This window comes from Anser anser, assembly GCF_964211835.1.
Source record: "Anser anser genome assembly, chromosome: 2".
NCBI lineage: Eukaryota > Metazoa > Chordata > Aves > Anseriformes > Anatidae > Anser > Anser anser.
In genome coordinates, this window is record NC_139721.1 from 28,349,219 (window position 1) to 28,374,829 (window position 25,611).

General features: G+C 41.1%; 1 protein-coding gene across 2 annotated transcripts; it reads right to left on the reverse strand.

Annotated features, from left to right (window-relative positions):
• Nucleotides 1-5,591: 5,591 nt before the first annotated feature.
• LOC310894118 (carbonic anhydrase 13-like) lies at nucleotides 5,592-25,524 on the reverse strand. Of its 2 annotated transcripts, XM_083823840.1 has the most exons (9): nucleotides 24,431-25,524; nucleotides 18,521-18,718; nucleotides 18,121-18,169; nucleotides 17,392-17,417; nucleotides 14,688-14,806; nucleotides 11,628-11,723; nucleotides 10,657-10,719; nucleotides 9,581-9,736; nucleotides 5,592-7,773 (listed from the first exon to the last, which is right to left on the reverse strand). In XM_083823840.1, the coding sequence occupies exons 1-9, from the start codon at nucleotides 24,459-24,461 to the stop codon at nucleotides 7,660-7,662; spliced, it is 852 nt and encodes a 283-aa protein (XP_083679966.1). In that variant the 5' UTR covers nucleotides 24,462-25,524; the 3' UTR covers nucleotides 5,592-7,659. The 2 variants fall into 2 exon arrangements, with proteins under 2 accessions (XP_083679966.1, XP_083679965.1); XM_083823839.1 differs by lacking the exons at nucleotides 17,392-17,417; nucleotides 18,121-18,169.
• Nucleotides 25,525-25,611: the final 87 nt, after the last annotated feature.

Below are 25,611 nucleotides of genomic sequence, written 5' to 3' on the forward strand. Positions count from 1 at the left end.
ACAGCTTCCATCTTTCTGTAACCACAATCCATTTCCAGCTAATGCTCATTTGAGGTTTGCTTATAGGAACTAAGAAGCATGCCCAGGGCTCTAAAAGCGGTACTTAGATGTCCCGGAAATGGCAGACTGGTTGGCAAGCGCTTTCTGGAATTTCACATGGAGAATGACGTGGGAGCTGTGCCACTGCTGAAGGGAGCACCACAGTTCACCTGAATCAGGAAACTGAACCATAAACTGTTTTTAAATATCTGGCCAGATTTTCTAAATGAACTGTCATTGTTCCAATTGGAAAAAAAAAAAATCTGCTCAGGGATGATCATCTGCGCTCATTTGTATTTACTGCATGTAAATGTTGCACGGAGCTTGCCCCTAGAGCCACGGCCACAGTGTCTGCTGCCCACGCTCTACCCAGCTGCTTTGGTTGGCAAGGCCCAGCCAAACCAGGCCATGGTAGACCTACAGAGCTGTCTTGGTAGTGCTGACCTGGCCACACAAATTACATAAATACACTTCCTTTGATACCTGGGGAAAGAAAACCCAGCTAGAAGGAAATACACAAAAACTTGAGCATATAGTGGCTGCTTCTGGAGTATGGTGTGAGGCACATGTGGCACTATGCAGTGGTAACTGCTTATGGAGAACAAGCGAGCATTTAAGTACAGTTTCACCCAAATATGATCCTTTAAATCTACATGATGCTTTTGGTTTTGTCTGAAAGTCATCCTTTAGTTTTTGTATAAACTTTCTTTTTCCCTTTTGGGAACAGAAATAAGCCCTAAACTCCACAAGGTACTGCTACTCCTCTCCCACCTGCAGGCCATGCCTGGAGGCCACAGGGCGCTGCTGGCCTTGCTCATGGGCACCTGGCAGCCAGGCCAACGCTTTATTCGCAGTGACACCTATCGGCAAGAGCAATCTGCAAAGCAGCTCTTTTCCTGGAGAACATTTTTGATGGTCATGCTCCTCCTGTCTTCGGCGTTTTTCGTCTTCACGGCTCCCCACTCAGTTGTTCGCATTCAGCTCAACATTTTACACTATTGAACATAGTTTAGTCTGTAATGGTCTTTTCAATCCCAATACCCCTTTCCTCAATCAATCATCCGTCTCATCTCCAGAGCACATGTCAAAACAGAGTATTTTTTTAACATTGGCACTGTTTGCCAGTACATGACAGTGCTCACCATCCTCAGTGTTCAGGAGACAAAGCTTCTGTGGAGGTAGCATAGCATCAACATCGTGCATTTATCGTTCTTACATACTTGCCTGTTGACCGTAGCTGTCCCGATGCTCTCCACAAGCAACACCAAAGCCTCTGTGGGCACAAGACCTTGCCTGCAGATTTCAAGAGGCTGATGCAATCCAGTTTCAGCACAACTCCATAATACTCAACAGAAGCTGCTCTGTTCTAGAGTCATTCTCCAGCTCTTCCTATAGGGTTTCTGTGTCTATACACATACGTAACATATGTAGTATATAAAATATATATATATACAGAGAACATATATAGTTAGTTCAGTATTGTTCCTAAATGTTTTGGGAATTATATATAGGAACTGTAAGTACATTAACACCATCAGGCTGTGCATACAGACAAGACCATTTCAAGGATTTGCTCAGGATACATGCTGACAACACCATGCACCATGTTACAGCAACTTAGATATTGTTAATCAACAGTGTTTTACTTTGATTTTCCCATATACAGCCATTGCTATGTTTCAAACAGTTCAAAACTAATTCAGACAGGTTTGCTGCAACAGATATTCAGGAAAGGCTTTGTTCTGGGCTTTGCTTCTGTGGTGAAGTTTCTGTGGATTAGTTTTAAGATGAGCTAAACTATTGACCTAAATAGGTGACCTATTCTCCGTTATCACCAGTGACAGGACCCACGGGAATGGTGTCAAGCTGAAGCAGGGAAGGTTTAGACTGGGTATCAGGAAGAGGTTCTTCACCGAAAGGGTGGTTGCACACTGGAACAGGCTCCCCAGTGAAGTAGTCACTGCACCAAGCCTGTCTGAATTTAAGAAGCGATTGGACTGTGCGCTTAGTCACATGGTCTAAACTTTTGGGCAGACCTGTGCGGTTCCAGGAGTTGGACTTGATGATCCTTATGGGTCCCTTCCAACTCGGGATATTCTATGATTCTATGATTCTATTTTGAAATGCTGAAATCTTTTTTGGGGGCATCAGGCTAGAAGTTCCTTGGCTAGTCTCTGAAGACATCTTTAGCAGACTTCAAAATTGAATCTGTTGTTGAATAATGTGGTACTACAACTCTCGTACAGTTAGTTTGATGTCACAATACCTGTAATAATTTGTCCTTAGTTATATTTGCAATGAAACAGATAACAAAAATACTATTTAAAACATCTTCAGCAATTTCTTGGATTCTGCAGACCTGCGGACACAGCATTCTTTTGATTATTCATACCTGGGTCCCTGATTTTTGGTATTACGATGGGAATTTTAAAACAATTTTGAAATGTAAGTTTGTATACTTAGATCATTAGTGATTTCCAGGTAAACATTTTACTCATGAAATCACAAAATACATAAGAAGCTGGAGTTTAAATAGGACAAAAGGAAAACAGAAGTCAAAAACCAGACTCTCTGAAAAAAATGTTTTGACCAGCAAGGATGTTGTAGTGCCTTGTTTTCCTCAAAAAGGCCAAAGTGTTGTATTTTTTTTGTTGTTTTGAATTTCATTGAGAATACATTTCAGTCTGTTTGTGCAACCGTAAACAAGAGAAAAATCAAAAGCAACATGTTGGCATAGTGCTTTATTCAAAATATTTTCAAATCATAGACACAGTAAAAAATCTAAATCAGATCTTCACAAAAAGTACGTCATCTTTTTGTTCCATGTGACCTGTATGATTTACATTTGAAAAACAAAAATGTCAGGATCATTTCCGAATTATTCAAATGTATCCACCCAAGTATGTGTGTGAAATTTGATAAAACAGAATTGACACAGGAATTGTCTCTGCAGCATGTCAGTTCTGTTACGTGGAAGCAGAGAATCTTCTTTTTCCTAGGAGAGTCAGGTACACTCCTTTCGGAGAAGTCTGCTGTCTCCAATTTCTGCTGCACAAATGAAGTCAACAAAGATTGCACATGGAAATGGTTCACCACAATGAAACATTTTACTCTGCATGAATGATGGTGAGGTTGATGGAAATTGGAAACACAACACTAATTTAGAAACATGTTTTATTTATACGCTGCAGTGTTATCGCCTGTCTCACCAAAATTGCAGACATCCAGAAAAGGCCATCTTTTCATAAAGGAAGAACCTCATGAATAAAAAGTATAGACTTGACAGTATCTAAGAAATTGAGTCATGGACCAAAATTCTATTAGGCTAGATCTGTACAAACAGTGAAAATACTTAGTATGAAAAACAAGCAGATGATCTTAATGCAGAGAGAGTTGGATGAAATAAAATTCTACCAGATTTCTGTGGGATGATTGCCACAATGCTTTTTTATACTATTTAATACATCACAAAAGAAACAAACTGCTCTAGAGCAGCATTCTTCTGGCAATTATACAGATGCTGCAACTTGCAGGTGCTATAGGTTCCTCAAATATTTGCAACTTTTAACATCTGAAGGATAGGCAAGATTTATCTCTAATGGTCTGCTTCATACCTGCCTAAAGTTTACAAGAATATGGATCTTGGATTTCCTTTCTACTAAGTTTATTAAAAATGTATTACGTATCTCTATTACATTACTTTATTCATGTCCTGGTTCCAGTTAGGACAGAGTTAATTTTTCCTCATAGTAGCTGGTAGGGTGCTATGTTTTGGATTAGGATGAGAAGAGCGCTGATAACATGCTGATGTTTTAATTGTTGCAGAGCAGTGCTTACACCAAGCCAAGGACTTTTCAGCTTCTCGCTCTGTCCTGCCAGCGAGCAGGCTGGGGGTGCAGCAGGAGCTGGGAGGGGACAGACCCAGGACAGCTGACCCAAACTGGCCAAAGGGGTATTCCATACCATCTGACGTCATGCTAAACAATAGATAGGGGTGGCTGGCCGGGGTGGGGGGGCCGGCTGCTCGGGGATAGGCTGGGCATCGGTCAGCGGGTGGTGAGCAATTGCATTGTGCATCACTTGTTTCTTACACATTATTATTATTAATACTATTATCATTATCACTATTATTATTATTGTTATTATTATATTCCTGTCTTAATAAACTGTCTTTATCTCAACTCACAGGCTTCATTTTCCCGTTTCTCTCCCCCATCCCAGAGAGGGAGGGGGGAGGGTGAGCGAACGGCTGTTTGGTGTTTAGCTGCCAGCGAGGTTAAACCACAACAATTTATATCCCATGTTCTACTTCTTTCGGTAAAGTTATTTTAAAATCAAATATCTGGAAAACTTTTTTTTTTCCTCTGGAATTGATTCTTTGAATTTTTTTAGGTCCCAGTTCGTATGTGGAAGGCCAGCAAAGATCTGTTTGTTAACACAATGGAGAGAGAAATCTCTGCAGTGGCAGAGCAAGTAGGTGTATGGTAGCAAACAGTTGTCTGCTTCATCTTCAGGCCCCTGTTCTTCAGAAGGAAAGACAGCATACTTCCCAGGTTTTTACTTCACTATAAAGAAAAATATCAGCTGTTGTTAAACTCTGCCTTTGTAACATGAAAGACATCATGAGCATGGCTTGCAAAGGCTATAAACAGCAGAGTGCACTGCTTCCCTCCTGTGCCAAAAACAGCAGAGTTGACCCCAAGGATCTACTACAATTTATGTAATTCTGAGAATAAGTTTATGGGTGGCCAGTCATCCAGCTGTATACAACTCTTGACAGACACTCTTTTCAGCAAATGCCCTATATGTTTTTTTGGTCATTGAGCATTGCATTCTTCCTTGTATAAAGGATCCAAGTGTGTCAGAGGGTAACTAGCTGATCAAAGAGACCTGCAGTCGGGGGAGGAAGCGGGGGGTCAGGGGCCATGACATATTTTAGCATTGTCTGCTCTAAAATCATGTTACAATAGCATAGAACCCACACTTGAGACTTGACTCCCTGGGAGCACACAGCTAGTGGTCTGGTAGAGACTCAGTGCAGGTTGAGTGTTGAGTTAGTGACTGGGGATGCAACCCAGTATGCTTAGCGTGCTCAGTGCTGAGACTGGGTCTGTGCTCTGACCTGGAAGTCACAGCAGAAGGATAATTCTGGGAAGCTGTTCCCAATGGATTTCAGTCAATTGAGAATTTCTTGTCTTTTCAAATGTCACCAGCTTTCAGCCCAGACGTAGAACTGTGCTAGGTCAGACTAATGCAAACACAGCATCCCCACATTAGAATTACCATGAATAATGTCTTCTTCTAAAACTTATTTGCATAACTCTATATAAATAGTTAGAAACTCTAAGTACAATTGATTGAATGTCTTACCACTGCCAAAGACACTTTACTTGGAACATAAAAAGATACCTAACACTAGACTGCTCAAAGATAGATTTCAAAGGAGGGATGACATCTTCCAGGTATTTTCCAAAACTAGATCTGCAGTTAAAAAACTGCAGGCTGCTCTGTAAAACTTTAATGTCTTTGATAGAAAATACAAGACACATTCATAAAATCCTTTTTTTTTTTATTTTGATAAAATCCTCATAAATATCAAACCACTGGATCAACTCCACTGTTTTTTCAATACATAAAAAAACACGTAAAAGTTTTGTTTCTGATATGAAGCAGTAGCCTTATTACTTTCTCTTCTCAGGCAAATAAATTTTATAACCTTCGTGCAATTTATAAACATTTTATTCATTTTCTGCAGCTACTTACATGATTGGCAAAATATATCAGATCCAACACTAAATCTAAAAAAGGGTGTGAAAACACACAACACACTCGCGCTCTCTCCATTCACACCTTGCAGACGTCCTTATTCAGAAAGAAGCAGCCTGGGTCCTTTCAGCTGCATTCTTCTCCCCATGCCAGGAAACAAAAAGTGCTGGCAGGTTTTTCCCTTTTGTTTAATAATTGTACCTGTTGCTGCCAAATGCCTTTTATTTTTCCCATAGTCTATTTGTGTTCATTCCTTCAGAAAACACTCAGAAGGCACTGAGAGGCCTTGCAGCAATAGTACCTGTAGTCTGGGGAGGAGAGGACAAAAAAAAAAATCTACCCATCTTCAACTAAGCTAAAATATCTATGACTATCTACTTTATTCAGTTAAAAGAACGTATATAAAGTCAATTCTGTTAGTGATTTCCCTCATATATGTCCATCTAAGATAAAAACACCTGTTGAGGCAAGAGGCACAGCATATAAAACCTATGAAAAAACAAATTCATGGAGAGCAGTCATGGAAGATGAGGTCAGAGGTACTACAGAGACCATTGGCAGTCCCTGTCCATGAAACCACCTTCCACCTCTCTCAGGTACCACTGTTTTTCATTAATCATCACAGTCTTAAGGTAATCTACCTATACTAAGCTACATCCTACAGCAAGTTCATTAAAAATAATAAAAATAAGTTTGGCTTGAAACGAATAATTACATTCAAATAACAAAAGCTCCTGAGAGAAACACAGGCTCAAGTCAATCCATAATGACAGACATTTCAAGTTGCTATTATGGACTCATCTTTTATTAGATATTGACTTGATTCTGATTTCTTTGGCTTGCTCTAAATGCTATCTTTGGTCTTGGAATAGAAATGCAACCACTCAAGTTCTGCTATGTCAGCAGAACTTCAGCAGGTACCTAGGAGATGTTATGTACCCAAGCAATGCTGTGCTCCAAGCACAACTCGGGGTGTCTTGTTTGAACCAGTCTAAAGCGAGAGCTGTCCCGGTCTCCTGAGTACTCGTTGAAGTAGTAGGAGTTTGATGCTACATAGATATATTGCTACAGTCCCTTATAGTTCATCATAGATGCAACAGACTGGATTTAGGCATGAACTGACAGATCCTTCTGTGACCTTCCACCTTGCATTTTTCAAGGTTAAGGACACTTTCACCACTACATGTGGCAGAATTCACTAATACCTAATCCACCTGACATGATCCCACAATACACAAATTCCTAACTTTTTTTTAAAAAAGATGTTTGATCAGTACATTGTAACTGCTCTGAAGCAGTCAGAATAAAAGAATCATATAGATATGTTTTACCTAAATGCTGTTAGTCACTGCTGCTTTTTGTAGGAAGGTTAGTATGATATCACAGAAGTCAGCAATGAAATTACGTCAGCCTTGAAATGTTTTTCCCATGAGAACTACAGTACAAAGTCTTACAGAGAAGCTAAATGTTATGTTAGATACCACAAGAATAATCCCAGAACATGCTTTAATACGAGGGATCCTCTTAGTGATATGCCATCCTAATTTGGTGCCAAATTCTGCACAACTCCTTCACCACATCTAACCCTTATGATAACCCTCTGCGCATGTAACACCGGCACCTCCATGCTCCCATACCCATGCACACAAACACACTCAGACCTGCTGACATCACTGATGAAACTACAAAGACTCAGGACATGCTTGTCTGTGAGAAATGACTGCATAGTAACCAACAATTAAACAATACCTATTTGTTATAACAACTCACAATAAAAAAAAATCACAAAGTATATAACTATTAAAATTAATTCAGCCTTTGGTGTCAGAGGTGGCCTATTCTTGCTTTACTCCTTCAATTCCTTCTGACTTCTCTTCCCTTTAGAGGCTGGGGAGGCCGATAGTTTCTCAGCAAGCAGCAAGCGACCTCATCTTCAGCAGTGCTCAGCAGGCTGCGGAATTTGGCCAGCTGCAATTAAGAGAGAAGGTTCAGCAGGAAACCCTGGTGCTCACACTGATGAAAAAACATGCAGTAAAAACTAAAGATACTTCTCACATTTTTTACACTGGGCAGAATGGAAGTGTGTTTTTCTATGGCATGTGTAGAATGGCAATTCCACCATTTCTGTCCTCATAAATGTAAAACAATGACTCACGAGAAAAATCACCCAAGATACATGTCAGAATGAAGGGTAAAATGTAAGGATTATTTGTTTCCTATAGCGGAGACAGAACAGGCAGTTATTTCCATCTAGGCATAAGCTTCTCTGCTTAATCTGATCTCAGCAGAAACCCAGGTCAGAATTCCATGTCTAAACACTGGGAAATTGAAGTCTGAATTAGGATCTGAAGCTAGTATTTTGTCTAATTTCTAATATTTCCAATATTTCCTTTTTCTATATACCAACTTACTTTCTTTCTTCATTACCAAGGGCAGGATAGCACAAACATAATTTCATTTTAATAGTGCACTGAGTTGTATGGCACACTGCATCTTAACTGCATTAAGGGCAAAAATGGTTAATCTTATCTTCCTCCACCCCACTCTACAGCTAATATTCATAATTCTATGTCACTCAGGTTCCTTGTAAGTTTCTAAAAATTTAAAATTTATTTTTCACATCTTTCAATCTGTAAAGTGCACCAAAAAGTGGGAAGTAAACTATAAAGTTCCAAAGAAATACACATTTGAGAAATAAAATAAATGGACAAACAGTATGAGCCATGGTATGAATCACAATGGCAAACATTACTAAAAACAAATACTTTTAACTCTATGCAAGCTTATATTTATATGAATATAGCACATTTATACTTTAATGCATAAGATATAGCTACTATTTTTGAAATAGTAAAGAATGACTGTATTTTGCATCCTTTCCAATACTGTGTCCTCTGAAGCAGTTACACATGGGTATAGGTATATAATGCTCAATATTTTAGACTATATTAATTTTAGATTACCCCAAGTAAGAACCTTTTGACCTGAACAGTGGATTGTATTTGGGAAATTCATATCTTAATGCAAATTTTCAAACCTAGATACATATGCGTTGCAGCAACTTCTACAAGACCACACTGGAGGGAGTAGGGAAGAGATACAGATGAGAAAAATGGAAGCACTGACTGAATACATATTTTAAAATCAGTTAAAAACAGAATTTGAGGTCTGATTGCATGTCTAACAAGCATCTCTTTCAGTGAACTATTTCAAGATCTTGTGCAAAGATAGAAATCACCAGTTTTGCTGACTATATGGCCTAATGTTTTGAATTTTACTGAAGTATTTGTAATATTGACCATGAACTTGACAAATGCTGTGGTGCAAAAGTCCTGAGATTTACAGTGAGACCAGCATATGGATAACATATCACAGGTGATGTACTTATTATCAGCTTCCAAGATTAAAGCTGCTATACTCTGATACACCTCTCCACTGGGAGAAACACTTTACAGCAAAGATGATCAGCCCACTGGGTGTCACTGTTGCAACATTAATATATATAAATATAATGTGAAGTTAGTACTAAGTCATCTAAGTAGACTCTAGTTTTTAGAATATGTTGGTTCTTTTTAAAAAAATGGATAATCAATAGCTGTTACACAAAGAAAGGCAACAAGAAGTCACGATAAATTTGATAGACACATTTTGTCCTTTGAAAATTTTACAAGGTATTCAATGTCAAGGTCTGCATAAAATATGTTCTTTTGGTGGCATTTACAATTTGAGGTCTTACAAAAGTAAATTTCTACAGCAGTTAAAAATCAAAATGCACCTGTTCGGAACAAACACTTATGGGCTCTCTCAGAACAATCCAGATGACACTTTCAAGAAGAGGTGGAACAGTGAGAGAGCCAAAGTAAGTCCAGTAGTCCAGGGATTTGGGAAGCAGACAGCTAGGATCGAAGTTTGTGAATAGTGCCCTTTTACCCTGGAAATTAAAAAGAAGCTCATTGTGGTTCTAGATTAAATATATTTAGCAAATTACTTCTTTTACAAGATCATTAGTGCCTTACATTCATTAACAATTAAAAAAGAAAAAAGAAAAAGGAACAAGTAATATTTAAAAGCAAGAGCCCAAGTTAAATCATGCCAAAGGGGCAGAGCTTCACCATTATGGGGTGGGCTGGCTGCACCCTGAATGATTACAGCATGTGAGGGAATGCCTTTCAGATGAGGTGCTACTTCTGTGACAGCTTTGCTACCTGTGTCCTTGATGCTAGAAGGACACCATCAAAGGAGTCACGTTAGCATAGAACCCCATAGCTGCAAATGACTGCAGGATGGAGTTTTGAGGAAGAGGTGAGAAAATGTTAGACATCCAACGTGTTCTTTATGGGGCTGGCAGAGTAACCCCACAACTTACTCTGTTACCCCCCACTCGCTCTTCCCAGGCTTACTACTACTTCTCCCTGTTTGGGCTACCAGGCCAGAGATGCCTGCATGAAATGAGATGCTGCAAGCCTGGCTGATTTCTTTGACAAAAACAATAGCTTATTTCTCACCCTGTACCTCAGCAAAATAGGGGAGGAAACTTTTCCTTCCTCCTTTTTCACAGCTTCCCATGACGCATATTCCTTTCCTGTTAATATTCTCATAGCAATGGGCTAGTCAAAGACTACATTCCATGTCTTTCCCTCCGATCTCTGACTGTGTAAAAATATTCTGTCTACTGGTTTTCAAGTCTACCTAGCAAGAAATTTCCTAAACTGTCCCAAGTCAGAGTTAGATATGAATAGCTATGAAAGTAAGGAGTAGCAACTTGAAGGTGAAGGGATTAGCAGCCAGGTTAACAAAAACAAAACTAAAGCAACCATCAATATCAGGAGTGCTTTAGAAGCACTTGTTCACCTTGATTCTGATGGTGTCCAGGCGGTCAGTAATCTTCTTCAGCTGAGGGTTGCATTCTCCAATCTATTAAACAAGGGAGATTGAAAAAGTAATACTTGAGCTATGGAGAAAATTTGCAAAAATAAATGATCAGAAAGCAAATGTACTGAAACAGTTTTATGTAGCTTTACTTAAGTGACTGCGAGATCTGATGGACTTTGCAAGAATTAGGCTTTGACTAGCTGACTCTTAGAGACTGGATTCAGAAAAGATCCACTCCCTTGCTCACAGTATTTATCTCTGGCCAATCATAGTAACTATTTAAGCGACAAAAGACCCACGAAATTTACATTGCAGGGACATTAAAGCATTTTTTTAATGTTCTATATGGAGAAACCTTAAGGTTTCAGGCTTATATCAATAGTTGGAATTGGATGGTGTGCTTTTTCCATCTGTTTCTTCATGCAGAAGCCAATGAAGCTGTTGCAAGGGTTGAATTTCATCTTAGAATATATGCGGGAGGCAAAGATGTATATAACAATCAGAAGGAAATTCTCCATTTTATTTATTTTATTTTTGTTCATTTGTTCAATTATTTTTCAGAAGAAACTATCAGTGCAGAAACAAATATTTAAAGAAGCATTTGAACCAAATTAGACCACCCTCTTAAAGAAACATGTTAGTCAAACACAAGTTACTGGGATCTATAATAGAGGCAGCTAAATTATATTCCACATCTTACATTGTACAGGAGGGCAGACTAGGCCAACTGAAGAGTCTCACTGTCTTGAACATTTATTAATCTGTTTCTAATCTTAAAGGAAGTACAGCTTTCTATATTGGAAAGTAAATAATACTTTGTGTATTATGAAGGAAACACTATGATTTAATGCCCATACAAAACAAACATCTCTTTAACAATAATTAGACTATCATATGCCTTTGGGTTCATACTTCAGATTAATTTGGGGGTTGAAGCATTTTTTTCTTACCTTCAGAAATACAGCCATGACTGCCAATCCATCTGACTGACGAGCTGCCTCAACAAAACTGGAATATTTTTCTGCGTTCCAGTGAACCACATGAAGCTGAAAAGCAAGAGGCACAGACAGCATCAACTCTCGCTGAACTGAAAGAGTCATAAATTAATACTAGAACTTCTCATGGTGTTGACACTCTACTTTGCTTATTTGTATTCAGAGCCATTCAGTTTTCTAATTGCAAGTATTTATTGAAATTGGTAATCATATAGTTCACACAAATGGCAACAAGCATTGCCAGTGGCGGGAATTATTCAAAATTTAGCAACGATCAGCACACCACTGTGTCCGGCAAACTGCTGTCGGGTCCCCAGGTTGTGAATCGAGAGGCTAAGGCAAGACATCCCATGGTTATGTAACTAAAGCTAAGGTTTTAAACCTATTTCTAGTTCAGCTGATTTTAAGATGTGATTGAAAAACATGAACATGTCATTAGTATTTTGCTCCTCTTTTTCCTTAATTAAGTTTTCAGAAAATCAGCCACATAAATAGCTAGAAAATGGGCAGAGGAACATGCATTAAGCTTGCACTGACATCTCTTCCTGTGTTAAGTTTAAGCTGACTATCAAAATTTCATCTTTGGCACTTTCCAAATGTCATTTTATATGATAACTAGTAGCTAGGAACTTAAAAGTGGCTTGATATTCTCAGGTGAGCATTTGCATTCCCAACAGGTATTTTTCCAGAACTGTCCTATGGTAGTTTCTTAAGAAGCTGAAGACACCTTACTGCAAGATGGGGTGTAGATGACTTGCTACCTGTCTTGTAGCCATGTGGAGAAAGGAAAAGACCATGAGGTCTACCCCCATACCACTTTGGTCCCTCCTGCTAAGCCAGGTTTCCTAAATCCTGCCCACGCTCTGCGCTGGGAGCTCAGGAAGCACCAGGACGTCCCAGCCTTGAGCAATGGTCCGACTGCTGAACTGGAGAGAGCACAAACACTCACACAGAGCTTAAGACTAAGTACTTCACAAATGTTAATTCCTCTCGCAAACCCTCAGTGGATTAGTAAATCTTATTACCCATAGCTTTAAGATAAGGAAATAGAGGCTCAGAAGCAGGGCATGGGATTGTTTTTGCCAAAATTGATGACCATCTTTTCAGACTTTGAACTTTACTCCTTAGGAGCGCTAAAAAGCAACTCCACTGATGACCTAAACTGGGATGAACCCCTGAAAAAAAGGCTTGGATTTGAAATACAACACTTTACTTTAAAACCCCCAAGTAAGAGCAGTTTAGGAAAGCTGGCACTTAAATAAAGTATTTGTATGGGATGCAACGTAACTACATGGTTGATACACAGGCCTAGGAAAGTGAAGATTTTGACTGCACATCTCAGTCTTTGCCTAGCCTCTGTGAGCTTCAGTTTTCCATATCTGTAGCACGGAGCTGTTACTTGGTGTTACAACACAATAACGGGGTGTTTGCTGAGTACTTGGGCTCTCAGTGGCCAAGACATTACTTTCAGCAAGTAAGGAATCCCACTGAAATCAATAACAATACACGTATGCACACAATGAAACACATGCTGGCTCACAGCTTCAGAATCCATGAAGGAAAGTTGCTTACAGCTGTTGTTAATTAAACCAGGAGGAGAACAGAATCCACTAAACCATTTTTGGTCGCACTACTATCCTGGAGCTCAGCGCCTGCACCACTCATCATTATAGGTTCAAAGAAGCTACATTGAACAACTTTTAAACGAAAACATTTTTACATACACAGAAAGAAAACAGATACTCTCAGTCGTAATTGACTTTATTGTGGATTTTAAAAAAGCAAAAAAACAACAAAGAACAAAAAGCAAAATTCCCACAACTAAATGAGGCCCCCTCCCACTCCCTCATCACTTTGCCAAAAACCCCAAACCAACCCCCCCCAAATTCAAAAGAAACAAGAGCTGTGAAACACTTTTGGGTACAGCTCCGTTCTCAATGGCTTGTGACTTCTCTTTTAAGGAATATATACCATCTTACCACCGCTCTGTCACTGCAGCTTGAGAGGAGACCTTGATCAGACCATACGTTGCCACAAAGAATGAGGTCATGGATGCCTTCTGCTTCCCGCTGGGTTTAGGGGGCTGAACCTTGCAGTCTTCTTTACCTGTAAGCTACTTTCTTCAATATAGTTGATGTTTTTTCTTGAAATCTTACTTCTTCCTCATGAAGGTGAAAACTGAAACCATCTTCGTTTCTCTCTCTCAGGTATTTTCTTTTGTGTGAACAGTGGTCAGAAGCCTTGGTCTGAATTCTGTGTTTCTTATCCCAAAGCCAAAATGACTTCTAGAGAGCTTCTTGTGGAGGGTTACCCAACCAACAGGCAACGGAAAGCTTTTTAGACTGGCTAGAAATTCACAGATATTTTCTCCTTCCATTTGGTTTCTTAGATGGTATACATATATATATTTTCTCAGCTAGAAATTTGGTTTTGGCACTTAATGGTTTTAAAGCACCTCTATTAATTCTTTATATTCCATCTCACCTGGTTCCTGTGGAAAACATAAGCCTTTAAACACTGCAAATGTCACTTTTCCCCATTAATGTCAGAAAACTGATTTTTTTTTCTGACCACTGTCTCTTATAGCATTTCCAGCAAAATCTGATCACACCACCGTGTATACATTTCAACTTTTTTTTCTTCTTTAGTATTACAAGTCTTTTATTTTTCCATTAGCTTTTATGCTTATACTTTTTACTTCTTTTTAACCCCAGAAAACTCTTCACTGTCTGAACTACGTGCTGTTAAAGATCTCAGTCTCATCAAAATACTTCATGTTACTTCTGTTTGCAAAGAGGAATCAGAAACTGCCAGACTGAATATTTTTGGACATTTGGACTACTCCAAGGCACCGAAGGAGACAGAACGGACCAAATGCGAAACACTTCAGGAAGACTGCTTGTCTTTTGATAAAATGGGGGGAGAATGAAAAGCAGGGAGAGGAGGGGCAAAATTATTCTCACAACGGAAAGCTAGTCACAAGCTTAGAGGAACAGACGACATGCAGAGCCTTACCTCTGCTGCATATTTCATCCCGTCCACCGCGTGCTCAGAGCCGGCTTCGTCGTTGGACCCCCAGTGGAAGTGAATCTGGCGCAGCCTGTAGGTCCCGCTGAGTGGCCCCCCGGTCAGCACTACAAACCCAAACACAAGGAAGAGGTTTCACTGCAGGAACAGAAGCTGCTGCCCACATCCTAAACTCACACCAGGCTTCGGTCTTCAGATATTGCCCTGTTTCTTCTCAAAAGCTCAAATGGGCTCTCCTTTCTTTGAAGTATTATATAGAAATCCTCATTTGTCCAGGATATGACTTTCAAAATTGCACTAATGTGTAGATTAGTGGGTTACTGACCATTAAAAAGTTACCACCAGGTTACCACCAGGTGTGTCTTGCTATGGGCTGGATATTGCTCAAAAGATGGGAAAATATTGCAAGGAGGAATGGTTTTAAACTATAAAAGGGTAGATTAAGATTAGATATTGGGAAGAAATTCTTTGCTGTGAGGGTGGTGAGGCACTGGCACAGGTTGCCCAGAGAAGCTGTGGATGCCCCATCCCTGGAAGTGTTCAAGGCCAGGCCGGATGGGGCTTTGAGCAACCTGGTCTAGTAAGACGTGTCCCTGCCCATAGCAGGGGGATTGGAACCAGATGATATTTAAGGCCCCTTCCAACACAAACCATCCTGTGATTCTATGATTCTATTTCTTTTTTGCAAGTAGCGTTCTATCTTGAATGTATCTAAAAGAATAACTGAGAAATGAAGCTTAAATAGAGATTCTGTGAATAAAGGGGAGGATCAGAAAAATAAAATGCGAACAAAATTTTTTCTCCTCCTTGAAATTTGAAGGACAGTAGCTGGATTATAAAAATTTTCAAGGCTCTTTCCTTCTTTTGCAACCAGATCCAGTTATGTAGACTGAAGTCTGAGAAACAGGATTGTATACTAAGCAAAAATATATATATCCATTGTACAAGTGCAATATTATGGACACTTAATTAGCCATTTATTTCAACTAAGCACCCATATGGGTGAGCTTTTGATTTTTTAAGTGCTTATCTTTTTCTAATCAGTTGGACGGACTCAAACCATCCCTGTCAAGTCTGCACAGAGACTTGAACATGAATGTCATTCGGAAAGATTCCTTACTTACTGCAAAACAGATCACCCCACTCTCCCTGCTCCATCCACACCTCCTTGGAGGGTCTGGAGATTAGTCTGAGCTGTTTTACTGGTTCATTATAGAGATTTTAAGGAGAAAAGATGGGGGGTTCAACCAGATGGTTTTTAAATTAAGAACACTGGGAAAGAAAAGTAATTTTTTAGCTCTTCTAGATTTAATTCAAAACTTAAGTTTTGATAGGAGCAAAATGACACCAAGAAACAGTAAAAAGAATTCCTTAACTTGCCTATCTGCTGACACAAGTAGCCTGGGTAATGGAAAGGAACTGGAGGCAAAAATATTTGACCTTCTTAAAACTTTATCTCAAAACCACACTTTTACAGAGTTTATAAACCTAGTGAACAAAGGGGATGGGGAAGTGGCACTCCTAAAATAAATGATTTCTTTCAGGGACGGAGGACTTGTAGGCAAATGATCCTAAAAATGTGTAGAGATCAGGGTTCAAACTGGCTGAGGAGAAACAATTATGCAGAAATACATCAGCAGCACTCAGTGAAAAATTTCTGCTGAAAAATGTGGAAAATGGCCTGATGATGTATTTGTGTCATACAGTCGGTCATCATACAGTGGTAGTAAAAAATCTTCCATTCAAACAGCAATTAAGGAAGAAGTTAATCAGAAACTATTTGAAGAAAACATTAGTATCTCAAAGTTTGAAAAGAGCGGGAAGAAGAGGTATTTGAAACATTAATAAACCAATTTCAGGGAATGGAGCTGAAGTGGTACCAAAGAGGATAAAAAAAATTACACAAGCAGTTACAGGCCTGACAACCCAGCTTCAGTGCTGGTTGAAGTAAAGAAATAGTTCACACTAAATTCAGTTACTAATGTATTAAAAGATTCCAATGTATATAGTACCACTTAATTTGTTTTTTTTTCTTTTTCTTTTCATAAAACCACCATATGGCAGGAGTGCTTACTTCACAAGGGTGCCCCAGAGGCCAAATTTTGGCCCTAGAAAATTCAGTATTTTTTGATCAATGACCTGAAAGAAAACAAAAACATTACTGATAAAGTTTGTCAGTGACAAATATTAGGGAAAATAATGAATAATTCAGTTTACAGATACAGAAGGTTTTTTTTTTTTTGTGTGTGTGTGTAAGTAATGAATGAAAATGGACAAAATGTAAAGCCATGCACGTACGACTGAAGAACGTCGTTCATACATAGAAGACACGGAGTTTCCTGAAAATGACTGGGGATTACATTTGTTAATTATCTAATCAACAGCTGCCAGTGCTTTGTTGTAACTTGGGCTTTATCCTTGGATATATGGCCTGAGGAAAGTAGTAGGAAGAGGATCATATTACCACTGCTTTGGTACTAATCTTAGCCTACAGAAATACGATCAGGACCTATCACTTCATGGATGGAGTTAGAAAGTGGAAGAGGTTCTTGCTGTACTCATATTCTGTTTGTTTGTTTGCTTGTTTAAGAAAATGAATTTAAAGGCTGAGTTGATCCAACTCACACCAGAAATAAAGTGTGATTTTGTTTTTTTTTAATTGTGAGGGTAATTAACAATTAGAAAAACTTACCAAAGGTGGTGGTAGATTCGTCATCGCTGGAAATTTTGAAATCAAGATTGTATGTTTTTCTAAGAGATGTGCTTTAGTTCACCCACACCTACTAGACTTGAAGCAGAGATTAATTCTGGGAAGTCGCTTGGCCTCTGAGACACACGAGGTCAGACCAGATCACTGACGGTCAGCTGGTGGTTTTCAGGCAACATCGTGTTGCACATATCAACGGGAAATTCAAGAGTTAAACTAAGACTGTCCAGGAGAGCAAAGTATGATGTTGTCTCCATCTATGTCTGTAGCCACTACAAGCCAATAGGTCCTCAGGACTAATGGACAGGATGATCATGAATTAGTCCCCCTCTGGCTCTGATTCTTGTGAATGCACCACATTGGCTTGGATCCTCAGCTAAGCCTCATGTAGCCACAAAAGGATTTTATTGCTTCAAGAAACTGCACTCCTGCAGTTTCAGTGGAGGGGTGCTAGCTCTCCTACCATCCAAGAGACGTTTTTAAAGATGAAGGCACTAACATTACAAAGACTACACTAAACCAGAGAACTTCTAAATAAGAATTATGGCTTGCAAAAAGGGAAGATACACACTCCTACAAAAGACTGGGACAATGACACTTCTTAGAGAAGAAAAGGGATCACTTGGGATGTATTTCATTTGTTCTGTATTGGCTCTTTCCTGACATAAGAAGTCCAGGCATGGATTATAAAAGGAAAAAAATATATAACCAAACCTGCAACTAAAGTCAGGTAAGAGACTTGAGCGATTCGGTTGGAATGAACCTGTAATGAGACACAAAGGATTCATCTGCAGTGAGAGAGCAGCATTTGAAAAATGGTACACAACACCGTTCAAACAGGGGTGCTGACGCTATCTAGCTGGTTGGGGTGGATCAAACCATCCGTGTGAAGAGGGAATCCTAGCGCTTCCTGAGAAACGCAACCTCGGACTCATCTGGAATTATGTCCCCACATTGCAACACGCTGAAAATCTGGGGAAAAGGGAATTTCGCATCTGGAGGAGTGGAGCTTACTGGTTATGAGGAGGTCACAGCCGGCAGAGAGACAGGCCCAGGCTGTACTACATTCAGGAAACGGTGGAAGGAAACACGGTGCAATAGGAAAGGAACAAACCTGATTTGTTTACGGTGTCATCAAACTCAACACTGGTGGAGTGCCCGTTGTTGAGGATGATTTTAGCAGACGCCGGGTCGTAATTGGGATTTAAAGGACGGAGAGAGGGATCATACTTGGTTTCCTCAGTTTTGATGTCGATGGGTGACTGACGATCTCCATTAGCGACAGGAAAAACCTCCTTCCAGTGGGCAGGCCCTGCGAGGCATGGGAAGAGAAGCTTCATGAGAAAACAGACTGCTTGAATTTTTCTTGCTTACCTTCCTATAAATTCAAAATGTGTGCATCAGAAAACCCTAGCTCAAAATATCCAGCTACATTTGTTGTACCACCTTGCAACGGCAGCTGGTGGGACCCCTTCACCTACCTTGCCTAATGTATCTAAATGTATTTGGTCTTGAAACCAGGCCATGTGCAGTAGGCAGATTTTTGATTACACACAACTAAGGCTCAGCTATGCACAAGCCATATCCAGCAAGTGTTCTTTCAAATCAAGTATCCTGTATGCAACAGGCACTGTGCCTCACTAAATTTTCGACACGACATTTTTGCCTGATACCATGTCTCATTATGTCTTTAGGGATTCCCTCTTACCCACCCAATGTCCACCCAACCCAAAAGGGTTTTTACATCACAGTCACTGGCAGCAAAAGATTTGAGAACACATCCTCCTGCCAACTATGCTGAACGAGATGGGGAGACGTCAAAAAAAAAGACAAAAAGGTGATGTGCAGGCAATCCTGGGGTCTGAAGGCAGTGCCTGTAACCAAACCATCGCTGCCCACCGATCACCTCCTCCCAGTGCATCAGCCCTGCAAACCAGCTGTCACACCAGCAGAGAGGCGGCCATCCTCTCACTAAAATGTCTCCGTATGTACATGTGTGCACACGTGCAAGCATTGTCTTTGTAAATCAGCAATAGAGTTGTGAGAAAAAATGGCAAATGTCATTCTAAAGTAGTAAGAAAAGCTTCATAGATAAGAAGTGTGAAGTGAACCTCACACACACAACTCAATAAGAACACATGTGCCATAGCTGAACCATAGCTGAATAATAAACAATATGGAAAGAGGTTGTAAGAAAAAAATGGGAACAATGTGTTGCTGGGGGAATATGTCCTACCACGTAAAGGCAGCAAACAAGTTGTAGTCTAGGCAAGAGGTGATGGGAAGGGAATATGAAAAAGTGGGGAAAAAAGATGGAAAAAGGGGAAAGGGGGGGGAGAAGGAGGGTTAAAGGAGGGAGAACGGGGGTAAAAGAGGGAAAAAGTGTGGAGGGAGGGGGACTGGAGAAGGCGGGGAAGGAGGTGGAAGGGAGAAAAAGGGTAGGGGGAAGGGAAGAGAAAATTTCTAGAGCAAATGACCTCTCAGTATTATAAAGAGCATAGGAATTGTTTTTTCCCTCGGGTTTATCAAAGGTAAGAAGCATAATAACTAAGAGTGACTAGATATTAGAAAAAATTAAATATGAGCATCAAAACTGAGCTTGTAAAATCTGCACCCCCAGAAATCTTCATTGCTCCCTATACGGAAGGTAACTGATCTCAGTTTAAAAACCAGCCTCTTGTTTTGGATCTTTCTGGATGTCTCATCACTTAAATAAACACAATGACAAAAAAGGAGTAGAATGTAGTATGCTGTGATTAATAGCCTGACATCAAAAGCAGTCAGATAGCTTTCTTTCCTTGACTTCAATTGCAGTGAACATAGCTCAGAAATTCGCAGGTGCTAAAACAGCCCTGGCGCCCTGCAGTAAATCAGGGAGGGCCGAGGGGGAGCAGCCCGCAGAGCCACCTGGGCACGGCCGGGCTGGCCCCCGAGCAGCACCAAAAAATGCAAGAGGAAAGGAGTAGCTCACAAAGACCAGCTACGTCTTCAGGTAGAACAAAGGCTTTGGGTCTTGAATTTGTTAAAACGTAATTTTGCTAATGACTTCATTAACTAAACCCATTAGGCAAACCACTTCTAAGGCAGAAAGTAAAAATCCTCCTGGTTTGAAATACAAAGTTGCTTGAACTTAATTCTTCTCACTTCACAGATGATAGTCAAAGCCATACAATATTTTAATTAAATTCAGTTTAGCAAGTGATATAATCTTAATTCTGTTTAGATTCTAGTACCTTCCAGTTGGAGACAAAACGCACAATTTTATTCATTGAAGAAGCACTCACTACTTCATCATTTATACCTAACTGCTAAGATTTAAGGTGCTTAGAAAAATCATATTGCTACTTCATTTTAATGCTTAGGATATTCCTAACCCGAGAAAAGGCAAAGTATATTTATGTGGTTAACTACTTTGTCCTATTGCTCCATCTCAGCAATAACTATACTTAGCATACAGCAAATAGTATGAGTGATTTGCATTCATAAGTAATATAAGTGGGACAAAAAGAGGACCCGAGCGTGATTCTGACATTAGCTAATCATTCAACAACAAACTAAAAAGACATTGTACCTGCTTTGGTGCTTGTCCTTAGCTCAGATAACCAAAATTCTGTTTTTACTTTGATGATTAAGAATCTGTCAGTAACACAAGACTGCCAGAAATCGGTCTTTGCAAAATATACAGGAAAATAAAAGAAATTTAAGCTCATTTTGCACCACCTAGTTTTATCAAGTGGTATTCCTTACTAGCTTATCTACCAGCAACCCTACTGCAATAAGCCCACTCTTCCTATGCTATGAAAATTGCGCCTCTGTTCATTACTACTGACCCCATCCCAAAGCAAGCATTGTGTATGTCTGTTGGAAAATAAGTCATTACTGTTGGAAGACAACAGACATGATGTTCATTTTTTAATTTACTGAAGGAACTTATGAAGTTTCCTCTTGTTGATGGAAAAATGCTCTTTTGCTAGAGGAGGCTAGCTAGCAACTCTCAACAATCAAAGCCACTGTAGCCAAGATTTAAGACACAAACCTGTACCATCTGCTCTGAAGATTGCATACTTTTATTTTGCACACTTTATTTTACAGACACCACTACCTAATGTGATGCACAGCTCTGTCACTTTATATTTGACTTATGGCACTCACCAGCATTGCACACATCAATTTATGAACCAGATCTCATAATGAAGGCAGTTATGAATTTGTCAGGAAATGCAGCTTACTGTAGCACCTAACTGCAGTGCTTTTATCCAGCTGAAGTTAAAGGTGATGAGTTTCATCAAAAGGCTGGACTAACTTGAAACAAGCCTAGCGGAGGCATTGCAGGATACGGTTTGGTTGCAGTGAGCCTCTATACTTGCATAAATATAGTATATACAGACAAAAAAGTGAATTATTAATTTTTTTTTGACAGTTTGGTATCATATGCAGAAATTTTATTGGTTTGGCATGGTCTGATCTTTTCAGGAGCACATCCTCAATTCTAAAGAGGATCCGTTGCCCAGTTTGTCATATATGAAATGCTTAAACTTATACAGTTAGGCTTGCAAGTAATTTGGTTACATATTAGTTTCTAAAAATATTAGCTCTGGAGAGAACAATTGAAAATTCACAATGGGTAAAATTAAGTGGAATTTTCCAATGCAGACATCAAAACTATGTAATTAGTCTCAGGGAGAAAAGAAAAGGAATTCATCTCTTTTTATTTATAAAATACCTCAGCGTTAGAGTCGTAACAGACCAAGAGACATGTTTGCAGTTAAACACAATACATATACATACTTTCCACATAATTTATTAAATTTGTTAAACTTTATTTATCAAACCTATTAAAATTTAATAAACCCTATTTATTAAACCTATTAAATTTATTAAGAAGCAAACTTAAGGCAATTGATTCTCGACTTGTCTTCTAACTAAAGTGGTTCCCGTTTGTGTAAGAGATCTGCTTCTGCAGAGGGTTGAGAACGTTCCCCCCCTGCACTGCACGTTCAAGCAGCTGTGAAAAGCACGCATGATGATGCCACACTGAAGCCAGTTTTCCAGATCTCAGTATTACGCCTCTATATGTAAGCACCATCAAAACTGTGAGGCAAGAATAAAGGCAAGAAAACAAAGGCAAAGTTTTGCATAGAAATAAAATAATGCCTCTTAGCATTTCAGAGATACATGCTTCAAAGCAGTGAGGAACATTTCATTCTGTGCATACCAGTCAGCCCTTGTTCTACACAGATATACCATAAATGCAGACGGGTATTCGTAATATTTGACAGTTTACTTTATGCACAAAATGATTTACGTTGCACTTATTATTGCTAAGGGACAAATGAGTTTTTCCCCGGTTTAAAAAAATAGTGCTTTTATCACTGCAAGTACCAAATGCTGATGTCAGAATGGATGCAGATGTCTTTCCAACTCTTCAGAAAGTCAACCTGAATATATGACTGCATGCAATTCAATTAATTTCACTCATTGCTACTTCCTTAGTTGCAAAAGCTGAACTTAGTTCCAGGGAAACTGTTTGGGGCCATGCAGGGCAACATTTTTCAAGATTAACAGCAATTTCATGCATCCACTATTCGGCGAAACAAGAAACAAGCAAAACCAGTTAACTAAACACATAAAATGAGAAAGAATTAAGAAATAAAATGGATGCTAGGGAAAAGCAGTCAAGCGTTGGGTATCCAAACCTCTCTCCTTTTATTCTCTTGTGAGAGGTGAAGGGAAGGGGATGGGCTGATGGGGAGCTCCCCACCTGGCAGCTGCTGGGGGCTTCGAGGGAGGAGGAGAGAGAGAAAGTCAAACTCCACCCCGAGTAAGTTATCAGCCGGTAAACAGAGTTTGGTATACGAGAGAGGGGGCCTCAAGCAGGGTCCAGGGCCACCCTGATAGAAATTCTGGTGCCCTCCCCTTCCTAGAAGCTGAGGATAGCACAGGAGGAGGGCTAGGATAAGGGAAGGAAAGCAGGTTTCTTATCTGGACCCTGCAGGTGAAGTCCACAGAGCCCATGGAAAACATATGGAGAAACAAACTAGAAAAAACAAGACCCATTTATGTCTTAAGGGGAGGGGCAGAGCACGCTGCACAACAGTAGATAACATGCCTGATCATCACAACATCGCTGTGATCCACCACCACCACCCAGTTTTTCAGGAAAAGTACATCCATCCAAGAAAAGATTGAGCAAAAAGCCCAGAAAGGAAGGGCAGCGCTTGTGCAAGCAGCGCTCCAGACTCCAAGTGATGATACTAACGAAGTGTACTCCTACGGGCACGAGTATGTGTAAATACAGCCATACTTTTTCACCTTTTACTACACGCAGAGTTTTATTCCTCTGTGTAATAAAACAGACAACACAAGTTACTCCATGTGTGTGATCCAGACTGACTCCAGCTTGCAGAGGTGCCTTTACTTCTGCTTGCATGAATCGGGAGCCAGTCTGCACACCGGAGCAGCGTTTGCATGACTTACGATGCAAAACAGAGGAAAAGCCTTTAAGCCTACTGATGAGCCCATTTGGGGACTTCAAAGGCCGAGAAGATGAAGGAAACCGAGAAATAACCAAGATCCAAAGGGATCTATCTCCTCTTTGCTGCGCGGTTACGCACTCACACGACCGACCCCGACGCTTCCCACCGCGGGACAGGAGCCGGACATCACCGGTGGGCTGACCCCGGCCCGGCGTGTGTCCCAAAAAGACCCGCTAACAAAACTACGTGCCCGCGGCTGCCCCAGCGGACGAGGCACCGGCAACCCCGGGAGGACCGGGCCAGCCCCGGCCTTCCAGCCCCGCGCCGCCCCCTCGCTCGCAGGGGATGCTGCTCGCATCGCTCCCACCCCGAATCCCGCCCGCCCCGTCGGAGCGGAGCCCCGGCGGCACCTCCAGCTCCCGGCAGCGCCCACACGGAGCTGCCCGAGACGGCTCCGGGAGCGGAGCCCACCCCCCGCGACGGCCGCGGTCGCCCCGACGGGAGCCCCCCTGCCCCCGACGGGGGGCTCCGCGCAGCCGCCCCCCTACCGTTGTGCTCGTCGTAGCCCCAGTGCAGCATGGCTCCGGCCTCGGGGCGGCTCGGCACGGCTCGGGTCGGGACGGGACGGGACGGGACGGGACGGCAACAGCGCCCTCGCCGGCACCGCCGCCCGCTTTGAAGGCGCCGGGCGGCGACGCCCCGATGCCCCGCCGCCGATAAGCGGCCCAGCCCCGGCCCCCCCCCGCTCCCGGCCCGCGGCTGGGGCCCCCGTCGGAGCCGCCCGAGGGGCCCGGCGGGTGCCCGCCTCCTGCCGGGGCTTCCCCGCGCTGCCCCGGCCCCAGTGCTGCAGGTGCCCGGGGATGCGAGGCTTTCGTGCAAACCACGCAAAATGACTTTTTTTTTTTTTATAAATTTATTTCATTTTCATAGAATCATTAAGGTTGGAAAAGACCTCCAAGATCATCTGGTCCAACCATCCCCCTACCACCAATGTCACCCACTAAACCATGTCCCCAAGCACCACGTCCAGCCTTTCCTTAAACACCCCCAGGGACGGTGACTCCACCACCTCCCTGGGCAACCCGTTCCAGTGCCTGACTGCTCTTTCTGAGAAGAAATGTCTCCTCATTTCCAGCCTGAACCTCCCCTGGCACAACTTGAGGCCATTCCCTCCTGTCCTATCAGTGGTTATCTGCAGTTATGGTCTAGATAGATCATGGTTGTACGAAAGACTCCTGAAGCTCTATAAACGTTTCACACTCTCAGCTGACAGCCTAACACTTCAAACGAACTGAACACTGCTCTGCCAAAATCCATCGCCCCGTCCTCTCTCCAGAAGACACGATGAGGCTCTCTCCTTTCTTACCTTATGCCTTACCTATTTAAAAAATTATTTCACTCTATTTTATTTTATTTCATTTTATTTTACTTCATTTATTTTATTATTTTATTTAATTCTTTCCTTTCCTTTCCTTTCCTTTCCTTTCCTTTCCTTTCCTTTCCTTTCCTTTCCTTTCCTTTCCTTTCCTTTCCTTTCCTTTCCTTTCCTTTCCTTTCCTTTCCTTTCCTTTCCTTTCCTTTCCTTTCCTTCCCTTCCCTTCCCTTCCCTTCCCTTCCCTTCCCTTCCCTTCCCTCCCCTTCCCTTCCCCTTATCCCCCTTTATCCCACTGCCCTGCATCCCGCCGCGCCCCGCTGCCCAGCCTCCCCGCGCCCTTCCCATCCAGAGGGC